Raw genomic sequence first — 15,259 nt, 5'->3', positions numbered from 1 at the left:
TCCACTATGTGAGGGGAAAGGGCAGGCACCCGGGATGACGAGAGCATGTGCTGGGGAGTCTCCCTCCTAATCCCATGCCGCGAGGAGGTCGAGACTAGAAGAGCGCGTGAGCACGATGAGGGCGAGGAGAGACGAAAGGGGCGACTGGGCTACATCACCTCCCGTCTGTGACACCTCTATTGGTGGCTCAAGGGTGGGGGAAACGACTTCTCCCACCTGAAGACGAGCAAGCCTCGGGCAGGACTGGGCCCAGAGGCAGGGGTTTCCCCCTCTCCGAGACGTCCCCGCTGCCTCAGGGACTTCCAGGAGCTTGTCTCTGAGTGGCTGAGGCCCCTCTGGAAGCCGGCTGCCTGGCCCAGACCCCTACCTGGAATTTCTCTGACTTGGTGTAAATGTCAGCCAGATGGAGAAAGACCTTCAGAGGCTCATTGTACTGCACGGCCCGCTCGAAGACCTTGGTCAGCGACTCCTGGGAGCCATACATGTTTTCTAGGTTCAGCAGGGCCACCCACACGTTCAGCTTCTCCTGCTCCTCTCTGGAGGGAGAAGAGTCAGCACATGAGTCCATCCTCTCAGCCCCATGAGCCCCCACTCCCAAGTGGGGGGCTAGAGCCACGGCCCCTCCCCAGGCTCCACCCATGTCCTCAGTCCCCAACCCCACAAGCCGGCACTGAGAGCCCCCATCCCCATGCAGCTCATGTAGAAGCAGGAACCCCGATCCATGGCTGCGGGGTCTGAGGCTCCCCTGATTTCTGCCTCCACTCCTGGGAAGGAAATCTACCAAATCTCAAACTGGCCTGAGGTCTGGGCTGGATGGGGCAGAACCTGTGGTCTGAATCTCCCCTCAAACTACGATAATGATGCACAGGAGCACCATCCCTGTTCACTAGCTTTTGGGAAACCTGCTAGAACCTCGGCCTGGAAGATGGTCACACCAGGATTTTCACCCAGGTATGTGGAGAGGCAAGTTTTTCCTCTTCTACTTTTCTCCAAGTGGGGCACCTGAAGTGTAGGGACTCATGGAAATGTGACCCTAGCTCTCTCAGTGAAGAGGACCATGAAATATAAATGAGCAGATCTATGTCACGACCGGCCTCTGAGAGAAAGCCTGTGAAGCCATGGGCCCTGGTGGCAGTCACCCCAACTGCCGCAGGCCTGTGGAGGAAACACGGCCCTCCCTGAGGAAAGACGGGGCCCAAAGCAGGACGGCGGGGCCGGGACCTGAAGGAGATGGTCTTGAGCGCCCTCTCGGCCACGGCCCGGGCCTTCTCGATCTCTGTGGCCTGCAGGTGGAAGGCCATGTACTGCAGCCACAGGAGGGAGCTGCTGGGCGAGCTCAGCACCAGTCGGTCGAAGTCCTCGGCCGACTCCGGCTGTCGCCCAGGATCCATCAGCGCCTCCTCGATGCGGGACAGCTCCTTCTCTGCCTTCTGCTTCTCCAGCTCCCTCTCCTTCTTGCTTTTCTTCTTCTGCTGTGGAAAGCAGAGCAGCGGGTGAGTCGTCTGCTCCTCAGACCCGGAGAGGTCTGCAGTGGAAGCCAGGAGCCTGCAGGGCAGTCTGCGGCTCGGCAATCACTCCCCGCCTGGGATGGCCCCACCCGCCAGAAGAGACACCGAGGCTAGGGCAGAGCATGGGAGCCCAAGGGTCCCTGCAAAAGAGGTGATGCCCTGGAAGATACGGCACCGTGGCTTGCTCTGGCTTCTCGTCCTCCTCGCTGTCCGAGCTATCTCCGTGAGGTGGCAAGGCCGGGGTCAGGGTGTCCAGACCCACATCCCAAACGAAGCCGGAAGACAGCTGCAGCCGGGGCGCTTCTGCTGGCCTGGTCAGCTTCTCCTGAGCATCAAAGGCGTGCGTGAGGCCAGCACTGGGCCCAGCGGCCCCTGCTCCCCCACCCCTTCCCACTGGAGGAGGAGGGGCTCCCACCGTGCCCAGAAACCTAGAGGTCTACACCAGGCTACACCCTGGTCCACTGGGGAAACTTACAGGAGTGACGAAAAGCTTTCTTTGTAAATAAGTAAACTTAAGTAATAATTCTTTAAGAGCTACATATGCATACACACATTAATGCTAGGACAGAGGTGTGCAGAACGCTCTGAGGGAGGCAGGGAAGCCCTTCCACACCGGTCCTCGGTGGTGTCCTCATTTCTCACTAGGAGACAGTCTCAGACAGGCTGAAAGCCTTTCTTTGCCGGCTCTCCCACCTCCTGACTAATTTAATTTAGCTCCACTTAATAAATGTGAATTAGAATTGACTCTTAAGCCCACTCAACAGTTAAGCAGGGGCCCTGTCCTTGGGACCTGATGACCAACTGAGGAAACTAGCCTCGCCACCTTTTCCTATTTTACAGAAAATGAAGACAAAAAAGGTGTGCTGATGACAGCCCAGTCCTCAGGCGGGAGACCAGGGACCCTCCTCCCGGAGCAGCCCTTCCCAACCATGCCGCCCCTCACCTTGGGCAACATGCTCATCTCTTCTGCCTCTTCTCCTTCTCGGTAATACACTTCCACACCACTGTCGTCCTCTTCGGACAGGGCAGCTTTCTTCTGCTTCTTGTTCCCGATTTCCTGGGATGACAGGCAGGGATGATGCTGAGTCTCGCTTCTCTCCACGGCCCAGGGCGTGCTTGATCCCTGCCCTCCCAGCAGCACCCAGTGCCCCACCCAAACTCAGCTGCTCTCAGTCCAAGAGGATGCGGCGAGGCAGCTGCTGGTGGCTTCTAGAAGGCTCGCCTTCCACGTGAGGGGAGGCCATCTTCCCGAGGGCCCTACCTGCTCACTGCTGGACTCGGGGTGGGGCCGCTTGCCCAGCTTCTTTGCCTGGGGCTTCTGGGGCTCTTTCTTATCCTTGCTGGGTGGCTGCGCCCCCTCTTGCCCCTTCCCAGTTCTCTTCTCTTTCTGTTTCTGCTTCTTCTTCTCCTTTGCTTTTCCCTCGTGGTTTCTCTCCACAGCCTCCGTTTCCCTGCCCTCTTGCTTTGGAGGTGGCTGTCCCAGGGGGGCAGAAAGCACGTCCTGCTTTCCAGTGGCGTCGGGGAGGAGCGACAGCTCTACCAGGCTCTCCTGATGGTTCAGGCTACGACAGCACGGCAGGGAGAGTGGATGACGAGGACCACACAGTACAGCGGGTCCTGCCCCCACCTGCCCTGGAATCATTCAGTCAGCTTGGGAATGACCCACACATCGTACAACACTTGGCAGAAAAATACAGAGCGTGGCTGTGCTGCCCCTTCCTCCGGCCCCAGCTACAGGTGCTGTGCAAGGAAAAGTACACACCTGCTTTCAGGAGCTGAGGCAGAAGGCGCCAAACAAAGGGAGTTCGTGGACCACATTTACCATTACCTAGGCCATGATGTTTAAAGTTTACCTCTCAATCTCCTCCCAGAGTTCCCAGAGAAAGGGGTAAGAGAGAGAGAAGGCACCTACCGTAGGACCTTGGCTGTGAGCAGCTTCCCCTCAGGGAGGTGTCTGTCATAAGGAGCGTTCTTGGACTGGTTGTGCTGGGAGACATGTGGGTGTCGGGCCAAACCCGTAACTGAGGGGCCAAGGCTGACAGGAGAGAGACAAGCATTCCGTGGTTGTAAACATGGCAATGGAGTCCCAGCCAAGCTAGTGCCCGCACCTTTCCAGAGACCCAAGTGGGACAAGGATTTACAACAGACACAAGGTTCTTGGCATTCAACTAAATAGAGAGGGCTTTGTAGACTGGAAAAATCATCCTGCATAACGAAGATATAATTGAAAGGTATTTTTCACCCCATATCAGAGCATCACACCACACAACTCAAAAGCTGCTAGAAAGACAGAAGACAATAAGAAAACATTGTAACAGCAGGGGAGGATGCAGCGTCTGGCACCGGCAGCTCACAGAACGCTTACAAATCGTGACATGCCATATTCTTTGTCCAAAACACCAAACAGAAGAATAATTTAAAACTTTTTTTAAAAGTATGAAAAGACTTGGAATTTAAAACACTGTGGGAACTCAAGAGTCTCCTTCCTTCACGTTCCTTCAGAGATGGTGACTGAGGGAGCAGCGGGGGCCAACCAGGAGAGGCTCCTGGAGGACACGGGGCTGGTCCACGTCCCCAGGCTCCACCTCACTCACCCTACGAGCACGCCGGACGGCTGGACGGACTTCACAAAGCCCCTCAAGAGCTGCCCTTCCTCAAGGTCCTCAATGGAGTTAATCTCTGGATCTGTTATTTTGCTTTTCGTCTCTGGGTTCGTCCTAAAGGAATAAAAAGGCTTACACACATACCTCTAATCCCTTTGCCCACCCTCACCCCTAACTCTCCCGTGATAATGTGCTCAGTCACTCAGTCATGTCAGACTCTGCCAGCCCATGGTCTGTAGCCCGCCAGGCTCCTCTGTCCATGGAATCTCCCAGACAAGAATATTGGAGCCCCTTGCCATTTCCTGCTCCAGGGGATCTTCCCCACCCAGGGATCAGCCCACATCTGCTGCATCTCCCTCACTGGTGGGAGGATTCTTCACTACCGCGCTACCTGGGAAGACCTCCTGTGGTAACAACTCTTTGTAAGAATGTGACTCTGGACCTGTCAGTAGGACATCGCGTGAAGAGCCCAGCCCCACCTTCTCCTGAAGTCCTGTCAGCTCTGGACAGCGCTAACGGTAACAGGGAGAGGATGGTCAAGCCAGAGGGAGGTCAAGCCTCATAAATGTCCATTTCAAACCATGACTTCAGGCCAAACCACTTGACGGCACTCGCCCCTGCTGTGTAACCCTGGGGACTACATCACCTCCCTTCACCAGGACCACCAACAGGCAAGCCCAAGCCCCACTCTGGATGTCTGCACCTTTCCCTGGGAAACAAGAGCCTGAGCAGACAGGTTCTTCTACAGTTAGAATGTCCTCAGCTTTTCTGGATAAAAACAGGGCCAGGCATAAAGGAGGTGAGTGGTGAGGCAAGCTGGGAGGCCCAAAGCCCTGTCAGATCCACGCAGCCTCTCCTCAGTCCTCTGGGAGGTTCTTCCCCGATTCTTGTCCCGATGACACAGACACTCACCTGGATGATCTCAGCGACAAAGTCAATACAGGGGTCGCAGCGGACAGGACATAACACCTAGAACGGGAACAAAGGAGAAGGCAATGCAGACCCCAGCAGCTTGGGAGACGGGAGAGGGCCTCGGCTTCCTCTCACAAGGCTGAGCAACAGGCGAGAGTGAAGGCTCTGCTCTTCAGCTTGCTGACCACCTGCTGAGGGACTCGGAACAAGGCCCTTCTCTGGGCCTCAGTCCATCAGGTAAAAGCAGCGCTACTTACTCTTCTCACCCAAGAACGGTGCTGGCAGGAGGAAACCAGAGGACACGCGAGCCCTCTGGAAGGCATGCAGAGCCACGTGGGGAACACGCAGGAGATGAGACCTGCCCCGTGTCACGAGTTTGGAGGGTTTGATCTCGTGGAGAGACTCACCCAGGGAACCATGGCAGGGACGGGCCAGGACCACTGCGGATTCACAGTTCAGAGGCGGCCCCCCGAGTGAGACCTAAGCGGGGAAGGCTTCTGCGGGGAAAGTAGGGTTTACTCTTGCTAGGGGGCTTCCACACTCACATCACAGAAAATAGCAAGTAACCACCCAAAGTTACAGGGTAGAGAATCTTACCAGGAGGAAGGGTCTCAGCAACAATACAGCCCAAATCCTCCCACGATGGCATCTGTGTTTCCCACCAGGGCATCACAGCCCTTAATGCAGGGAAGGAGCTGAAGGGACTGTCTGCCTTTAGGGAGTTAACTTATAAGTCAAGGAACTACAACTGAACACTACTCATATGCTTAACTATAATGTTATTTTAAAAATATATTTTGCTGAAAATAGAAAAATCACATCTGTATTTTGTAAGCCTAAAGAAAAGAAATGATTCTGGATTTCTCTGTGACATTCTTCTTCTCCTAGGCCCTGGGCATTTTTGTGCTGTTGAGCTCTGGCAAGTGGCTGAGAATGAAGGCAGGTGCTGGTGGCTGGGACACTCGAGATGGGAAAGAGCAATTATTGCTTTCCAGTCTCACCCTCCGGAAGGTGCCTACTCCATTGCTGGATAATTGTGTGTGACTGTCAGAAAAGTACATATTGTACCAAGCTGAAATATACCTCTCCAATGCTAGTTTATTCAGGCTATAAAATGGTTTCAAAACTCTGTGCATCCAAAATAGTTAATAAAGCAACTTGACCAAGCAAAGCACAGAACAAATGTAAACAGCCAACAACCATGAAAAATGGCCAGTAAGAGAAATTCAAGTTAAATTAAGAGATCACTCTGGGCCTATTCAGTGGCAAAGATTAAAAATTAAGAATATCCAGTGTTAGATAAAATTAAGTCCCAGTGTCAAGACTTCCCTGGTGATCCAGTGGTTAAAACTCTGTACTCCCAATGCAGGGAACATGGTTTTGATCCCTAGTTGGGGAAATAAGATCCCACATGCCACACAGAAAAAATACCCAGTGTTGACAGAGGTGTGAAATATGAACAGACACATTAACTGTTAATAGAAATAAAATTCAGCACAGTCCTTTTAGAAGATACTTTGGCAAGATGTTTAACATTATTTAACCCATCAATTTTACTTCTAGAAATTTATTTCACACACATACTTGCACTAGTATCCAAACATATGTGCAAACATACTGACTTCAACATTACTGTCCATCAACAGAATTATTTACATAAACTGAGTTTAAAAAAACACAAAATGCAACTCAAAAAAAAATGATAAAAGTAAGGTAAAAGAACAAGGAAGTTTTCAAAATACTAGCATAGGAAAGAAAAAGTGCATGAGTCACTGCTATTAAGAAAAAGCAAGTTGCAGAACAGTATAGAAAATTAAATTCTACTATTACATAAGGGAAAATTATAACTACATATATTAGAGTCTTGAAAGAAATCAAAGCAAAAGTGATGAGAAACAGAGGAGCAACAGCAATGTTCAGTTTCCATCTTATATGCTATTTTTTTTCTGGTACAAAACCACACACCTATAATTAAAAAAAATCAAAACCCCAAAAATCCCCACCAATCCCACAGATAGTGGGGAAAAGGAAAAGAATCCAGCCTACCTGACAACCTGCTGTGGGACGAAGTCTTCCAGGTGCGTCTCTGAGTAGGAGTCACTTACATGAAACATACTGACTCTTCCAACCCTCCCAAAGGGGAAGGAGACGGTCAGCCCCTCCTTGGGCGTCACCTTCACCACACGGCCCATGGCCACTTCCCCCTTCTTGAGTTTGTGAGGACCTGGCAGGACAATGAACCAGATTCAGGGAAAAAGAAGTGAGCCAAGAAAGAAGCTGAGACAGTAGCCAACCAGAGGCTGGCGGGAGGTGAAGGTGTCTGGGCTCAGGGTGTCTAGGATGGGTGGACCGGAATAATCACACAGACCCAGACCACTGTACCACGTGGTCAAGGATGCCAGGGCCGAGTGTTGGATGACCCTTTCTGAGAGACCTAAGAAAAACAACTGTAGGTAAAGGTGTCTCTGACACAGGCCACAGAGCAAAGCTCCTGGAGAAAAGCTGTTCCAAGGACACAGCCTCTGCACTAGCCTTTCTGAGGATGCCAACATCCACGGCATCCTTCAACCTGGGCGATGACTAAGACCTTCTCCCAACCCTTTCCACCCCCTCCCTTCCTTGACCAGGTCCCATTTCATCACCACACCTATGAGTGAAAGACACAAGAAGGCCTTGGAGGACTCTGCTGGGCCAACCACGGTGGCCTTCAGGGCCTGGCCAATCTGGAACTTCTTATCTGGATGTTTCAGAACCTAGAAGGACAAAAAATTTCCTTTGATGTTTGAAGAAAGGCTGTCATTTATCTAAAACCACAGTACAGTAAGTATCCCCTATGGGACGGTTCCCTGTCCCCACTGTGAGCACACACCAAGGATTAAGTTGAGCTCAGGGAGCTGGGGTTTCCTCTCCAGGCATCTCAGGCACACTGACCTTGAAGCTAAGAGAAGTGAGCAACAAGGGAATTCTCCCTCGGATGTCTGGAGCAATCTCCACCTCGAGCCATTTCTTAACCATGTTGTACTAGGAGGGAAAAAAAAAAACAAGAGGAGAAATGGAATGGGGCAGATACAAGCATCTCTTCTTTTCCTTTCACTAAAACAGACACTTCTAAAATCACACTGAAAGGGCCCTAATTCTACATTTTCCCAAGTAACAGGAACTCACCCCCACGGCCCAATGCCCCTGCCCACCCTCCACTTCTCACAGGCTTTACTCAGTCTAGCTCAGAGTCCCCACCAGCACAGCAGAACACACATCCCTCCTGGTGCCTCGGCTGATCAGGAGGCAGAAAAGGCCTCAGAGGTAACGTCCTCAAGCAGCAGAACCAATCCCACTGACCTCGTAGCCGCCTCTAAGCTCAGTTGTACACAGTGAGTTAGCAGCCTTCAGGGACTAACATCTCATTTCTAAATCAGTTTAGATTTTTTGACTGACACAGTGCTCTACCCTAAATATACACCCCAATTTTCAAGTCAACCCAGTAAAACATTTATCAAGCAGCCACTACACACGGCATGATAGTGATAACAGCCAGGCCCTGCCTTCAGAGAGATTACAGTCTGCAAAAAGTAAGTTGAGTGAGTATGCAAATAACTAGAGCAGAAAGCAACACACAGGAGTATACAGCCTCTATAGGAGAACTAGTAAGAAGGGAAGGTTATCTGTGCTAGACCTTGAATTATAGGCAATGGGAAGAAACAGTACCCCAGTGTAGAAATAAAGAAGGGAAAAAAGAGGTTTTCAGCATGACCGGTACTCCAGATTCACGAGGTCAGATCATAAAGAGTCCTTTTTTTTGGCCACTTATGGATCTTAGCCCCCAACCAGGGATCAAACCCATACCCCTGGCAGTGGAAGTGAAAAGTCCTAAGCACTGGGCCACCAGGGAATTCCCTCTGAAGAACCTTAAATATTACTCTAAGGCATCTTGGGTTTATGAATATCTACAGACAAAAAGTAACTAAAGGCATCAAGCATCATGGACATAATTAGACAGATGCTCATGCAGGAAGATTCTGGCAGCACTGAAGAGGAGTTATCCCTCAAGGTCAAGCCCAGACAGACCTTGACCTTCTCTCTGATATATTCTAACCAGTATAGTTCTCACTGATCTCTTCCCTTTACTCAACTACGATTCCACTTAGGGTTTGAAGACATAATCTGACACCCAATTTACATATTGTTTTACACTGTTCCTGAGCTTTATGAAAGGCAAAAATCTAAAATCCAATACTTTATTTCAAATAAAATTTTTTATTTCTTGTATGTTCTGATAAAACTTTATTTGTGGACACGGAAATGTGAATTTTACATTATTTAAAATAAAGTACTGGATTAAAATTCTAGCTCTATGATGTATTTTTCTGTCTATTTTGTACAAGAAATCTACAAATACATAGAACTGTGAGTTGCTTGCTGTTTGGAAGCCATAAATTTAGCTCCTTGAACAGACCACATGTTTTCTAGGAGCAGAGGGCTTTACCATCTCCCACACATCAGCAAGGCAGCAAACACAGAATCAAAGCCTAGTGCAAATGGTCATTGCCAGTTCCTCCCCCCTTTCTTCTGTAAGAAAGACAGCACTGCATTGCAGGGCATGCACTTCTCACCTTCTTCAAGAAGCAAGTCACAGTCTGACCAGGCTGATACTGTTTAATCTTCTCCAAGGGGCTTACAGAGTGAGTGTTGAGAGTAGTATGGCCATCCTCCTTCAGCTCACTGTTTGCAGAAAGGCAATGGAAAGAGTAAACCAATCTCTGTAAGCTTCTAGCTTGAGACCATCTCCCCCAACTGGCCTTGGATTAATTTTACTGGACTCCCCTAACACATACACACCAACCATGCACACCCCCATTTCTGTTCATAAACAGGAATGAATGTTCACAATACCTGCATGAAAGTTAATCCTTTCCAACTCACTCACCTAGGTATGAACAAACTACAAAGTAGGTAGCCAACAATAATCTTCATAAGTGTAGAAAATGAAATGACCTTCCTTATTTCAATGCCTGAGCTACCACTTTACTGTTTGCAGAACTGCTTTCACAGATGAATGTGACTACACTCTCATGTGTGACTCAAACAGGAAAGATACTGCTGCTGCTGCTAAGTCGCTTCAGTCGTGTCCGACTCTGTGCGACCCCATAGACGGCAGCCCACCAGGTTCCCCCGTCCCTGGGATTCTCCAGGCAAGAACACTGGAGTGGGCTGCCATTTCCTTCTCCAATGCATGAAAGTGAAAAGTGAAAGTAAAGTTGTTCAGTCGTGTCCGATTCTTAGCGACCCCATGGACTGCAGCCCACCAGGCTCCTCTGTCCACGGGATTTTCAAGCAAGAGTACTGGAGTGGGGTGCCATTGCCTTCTCCAAGGAAAGATACTATTAAACTCATTTTATGCTACAGACCCAGGAACTCAAGTCAGAGCTTCTGACTCAAAAATTCAGGGCTCTGTCCTGTGCTACTCTGGCATTACCACTTTCTTGATTCTCTTTGTCTATGCAGAAAAGCAACGAGGAGATGTGGTCTGAAAATTATCAGTCTACAAATCACTTCAACGGAAGCAAAGAACTCCTACCATTCCAACCTAGCCCAGCTTACCCATCCAAATTTCTAAAACAAAACAGAACTCGTCAATAACATGGTACAAGTAACACTAGTAAAACTGTAACATATAATAGCCAAATACTGGTGAATATAAAAACCACAGGAAACTCATATACAAGTAAAGCTGAAATACAGATATCCTATGAACTTTGAGAATATGGTACTAAGTGAAATAAACCAGTCACAGAAGGACTATGCATGACTCCACCTACATGAGGCATCTAAAGACATCAAACTCAAACTCAAAGAAACAGAAAGTAGAATGATGGTTGCAAGAGGCTGGGAGGTGAGCAGGAAATGAATGGGTATAGAGTTTTAGTTAATGCAAGATGAAAAAGTTTAGAGATCTGTTTACAACACATGCATATAGCTAACAATATGCTAAGAGGGTAAATTTACGTTGTGCTTTCACCACAATAAAAAAAAATTTGAAAAAAGATTAGAACACAGATAAATACAAAGAAAAGCCCATATGAAGACACTGGGAGGAGAGAGCCATCTGCAAGCTGAGACAGGCCTCAGAAGCACAAACCCTACTGATACCTTTGTCTCAGACCAAAAGTCTCCAAAATCATGAGAAAATAGATGTCTGCTGTTTAAGCTAAAAGAAAAAAATTAAAAATAAAACACAAACACACATTACAAATATGTGTTATCTTTTTTCTTTTTCCCAAATTATTTTAATTTACCTTTCTCTCAAAAAAAAAAAAAGCAGCCATAACTACATTAATGCCAAGAGAAAACTCAGCGACTAGCAGGAATTCCCAAGACACACATAAAGACTCCTGAACCGTCTGCTCTCCTAACTGCAGCCCCTCCAAAGGAGTAATTAATTGATCAGGAAACATCTCATCTAGTTTGAGAGACCTTCACCCACCCTGAACTCTGCTCCAAGATATAGGACATTCTCTTTGTGCATGAGATCTCCATATCTAAGTGGGAATGAAAATATTGCATTTTGAAAATAAGCATTTTGTCAAGTTAGTCAACACCATCGATTAAACAAATGTTTTCCCTCCTGACTTCAAGATGCATAATTTTAAACAAAGGCATTTGAGAAACACAGCAGTTATACCATTGTGTTTATACTATGCTTCTCAGAGGCGTTGATTAAAATAAAATAATTAACAATACAACACAGGTGCACGGAGGAGGTGCAAGATGTGCTCCAGTTTTGCCTGTCCACCTGTCTGTCTGTCACTGTAACTCTCCACCCCCATCTCCTCAATGCAATGCACTCGTTTCCTGGCTTGACCCACACTGCCACAGCACTGTGAGCATCTGGTGCTCAGGGTCCAGAAGTATGTCCCTATCTCAGACACAAGCCCTCTCAGCACTGTTCCACTTCTCTTCTGATCCCTTTGGGATGCTGAGCAAACCTTAACCTCAGAAAGCTGTTTAAGCTGTCCTGTCCCTGCATGACATCCTAGGCACATAAGACTTACAGCCTGGATGGATGGGGGCCTGACTGCAGAAGCACTGGCAGTACTGTGGGTCTAGCTTCACTCACGGATGGCCTGTCCAGTTACAAGAGGCTGGGTTTTGCTGTTTTTTTTTTGATTGTGGGAAGCAGAAGCAGACAGGCCCACAGATCAACATGCTTAAGATTCTCTGAAAGAATGACCCCAGACAAACTGGATCCACCACTACACGGAACTACCAGTTCTACCAGTCTACTACCAGTTCTACTAGCGCACTCAGCATCCCTTGTGGAACATCCCTTTGCATAATCCACCAGAGTATGACCTAAAATTTTCAGTCAACAAGCAGTAGTCCACTCAAAGAACAAGTATTCTTGGCTACACGGTGTATGTTTAGGAATTAGTGAGTTCTAGAATACTAGGTTCAAATAGATTCCAGGGATTAGATCTGATAGACAGAGTGCCTGAAGAACTATGGACGGAGGTTCGTGACATTATACAGGAGGCAGTGATCAAGACCATCCCCAAGAAAAAGAAATGCAAAAAGGCAAATAGGTTGTCTGAGGAGGCCTTACAAAAAGCAGTGAAAAAAGAAGCGAAAGGCAAAGGAGAAAAGATACACCCATTTGAATGCAGAGTTCCAAATAACAAGGAGAGATAAGAAAGCCTTCCTCAGTGATGAATGCAAAGAAATAGAGGAAAGCAATAGAATGGGAAAGAAAAGAGATCTCTTCAAGAAAATTAGAGATACCAAGGGAACATTTCATGCAAAGATGAGTACATTAAAGGACAGAAATGGTATGGACCTAGTGGAAGCAGAAGATATTAAGAAGAGGTGGCAAGAATACACAGAAGCACTATAAAATATCTTCATGACCCAGATAACCATGATGGCATATGATCACTCACCTAGAGCCAGACATACTGGAATTCAAAGTCAAGTGGGCCTTAGGAAGCATCACTACGAACAAAGCTAGTGGACGTGATGCAATTCCAGTTGAGCTATTTCAAATCCTAAAAGATGATGCTGTGAAAGTGCTGCACTCAATATGCCAGCAAATTTGGAAAACTCAGCAGTGGCCACAGGACTGGAAAAGGTCAGTTTTCATTCCACTCCCAAAGAAAGGCAATGCCAAAGAATGCTCAAACTACCACACAATTGTACTCATCTCACACACTAGTAAAGTAATGCTCAAAATTCTCCACGCCAGGTTTCAACAGTATGTGAACCATGAAATTCCAGATGTTCAAGCTGGTTTTAGAAAAGGCAGAGGAACCAGAGATCAAATTGCCAACATCCGCTGGATCATGGAAAAAGCAAGAGAGTTCCAGAAAAACATTTATTTCTGCTTTATTGACTATGCCAAAGCCTTTGACTGTGTGGATCACAACAAACTGTGGAAAATTCTTAGATGAGAATACCAGACCACTTTATCTGCCTCCTGAGAAATCTGTATGAAGGTCAAGAAGCAACAGTTAGAACTGGACATGGAACAACTGACTGGTTCCAAATCAGGAAAGGAGTATGTCAAGGCTGTATACTGTCACCCTGCTTATTTAACTTATATTAGAGTACATCATGAGAAATGCTGGACTGGATGAAGCATAAGCTGGAATCAAGATTGCCAGAAGAAATATCAATAATCTCAGATATGCAGATGACACCACCCTTATGGCAGAAAGCGAAGAAGAACTAAAGAGCCTCTTGAAAGTGAGAGTGAAAAAGTTGGCTTAAAACTCAAAATTCAAAAAAAAAAAACCCCTCAACATTCAGAAAACTAAGATCATGGCATCAAGTCCCATCATTCCACAGCAAATAGATGAGGAAATAGTGACAGACTTTATTTTTTTGGGCCCCTAAATCACTGCAGATGGTGATTGCAGCCATGAAATTAAAAGATGCTTGCTCCTTGGAAGAAAAGCTATGACCAACCTAGACAGCATATTAAAAAGCAGAGACATTACTTAGCCAAAGGTCAAGGCTATGGTTTTTCCAGTAGTCATGTATGGATGTAAGAGTTGGACTATAAAGAAAGCTGAGCACCGAAGAATTGATGCTTTTGAAGAATTGATGCTTGAGAGTCCCTTGGACTCCAAGGAGATCCAACCAGTCCATCCTAAAGGAAATCAGTTCTGAATACTCATTGGAAGGACTGATGCTGAAGCTGAAATTCCAATACTTTGGCCACCTGATGTGAAGAACTGCCTCATCTGAAAAGACTCTGATGCTGGGAATGATTGGAGGCTGGAGGAAAAGGGGACAACAGAGGATGAGGTGGTTGGATAGCATCACCAACTCAATGGACATGAGTTTTTTAGTAAGCTCCGGGAGTTGGTAATGGACAGTGAAGCCTGGCGTTCTGCAGTCCATGGGGTCGCAAAGAGTTGGACACGACTGAATGACTGAACTGAACTGAGAATACTAGGTTGAGAGCAAAAATGTTTCTTTTTGTCAAACGTCAACAGACAGACTTGGAATCAGCCTTTAAATTGATACTTAAACTCTGAATACAGCTTTCACATTGATTTTCATATAATCTCTCTAATTTAGCTATACTGAGAAACCAGACAAATCTCTCTTCTGAAGACAAAAAAGACAACCTGGACAGAGAGAGGCAAAATAAGTCACAACACTGGCTGAATTAAGACTAAGAATTCAGGTTCCTGACTCCAAAGCCTATGCTCTTTCTACGGAACCACTGGAGCTCCCCTCACCTTGGCCGAACACTCAACTCTGGGATGGTTCGAATAAATCTGGGATGACTTATTGGGAGAAACCTGGAAAAGAAATAAAGTCAGATCAATTCTCTTATTCTCTGTCACACTATAATCTGGAGATCAGAATTTTTAACTTCACACCCAACCGAGCTTAAAAAAACCACCCATTCCACCGGCACACCGCCCCCTGGTAACATCAGGCTTGAGGGTTTCCATTCTCAATGTCTGAGTCAACGTTCAGAAATTAGCTCATCTGATCTTTTGGGATTATCATATTAAAGCCTGAAATGAATTTTCCTTACAGACAATATACTCCAACTCTTTCATTCTAAATGAGGCCTAGAGAGAATAAATTATTTACTGAAGTTCCCACAGGTACTGAAATTAATATGCAAATTATTGGCTAGCCTTAGAATTCTTCTTTGGTTTTCTTATAGCAAGGACTTCTGCAGCAATAACGTAACTGTGACTCGATTTAAAGTAAATGAATACA

The 15,259-nt window shown here is 47.1% G+C and overlaps 1 protein-coding gene and 1 long non-coding RNA gene across 4 annotated transcripts in view; one reads left to right on the top strand and one right to left on the bottom strand.

The window, feature by feature from the left end:
- The window catches only part of PDCD11 (programmed cell death 11), a 41,015-nt gene that overhangs the window by 1,971 nt on the left and 23,785 nt on the right, over positions 1–15,259 (bottom strand). For 2 of the 3 annotated variants that reach the window (XM_024985648.2, NM_001102103.2), the window contains 13 exon segments: positions 14,764–14,826; positions 9,634–9,742; positions 7,955–8,044; positions 7,671–7,776; positions 7,070–7,247; positions 5,024–5,080; positions 4,103–4,225; positions 3,421–3,543; positions 2,770–3,070; positions 2,452–2,565; positions 1,684–1,833; positions 1,222–1,472; positions 368–536 (listed from right to left, as the gene is read on the bottom strand). In XM_024985648.2, the coding sequence (XP_024841416.1) occupies positions 368–536; positions 1,222–1,472; positions 1,684–1,833; positions 2,452–2,565; positions 2,770–3,070; positions 3,421–3,543; positions 4,103–4,225; positions 5,024–5,080; positions 7,070–7,247; positions 7,671–7,776; positions 7,955–8,044; positions 9,634–9,742; positions 14,764–14,826 (1,834 nt within the window). 3 annotated transcript variants of the gene reach the window in all.
- LOC104975977 (uncharacterized) lies at positions 4,225–6,152 on the top strand. Its single transcript, XR_815711.4, has 2 exons — positions 4,225–5,260; positions 5,912–6,152. It is a non-coding gene; the product is annotated as an uncharacterized lncRNA (long non-coding RNA).

Source organism: Bos taurus, chromosome 26 (genome assembly GCF_002263795.3).
Source record: "Bos taurus isolate L1 Dominette 01449 registration number 42190680 breed Hereford chromosome 26, ARS-UCD2.0, whole genome shotgun sequence".
In the NCBI taxonomy this organism is placed as follows: domain Eukaryota; kingdom Metazoa; phylum Chordata; class Mammalia; order Artiodactyla; family Bovidae; genus Bos; species Bos taurus.
The sequence above is the reverse complement of the archived record's forward strand: the minus strand, read 5'-3'. Positions and strand labels throughout refer to the sequence as shown.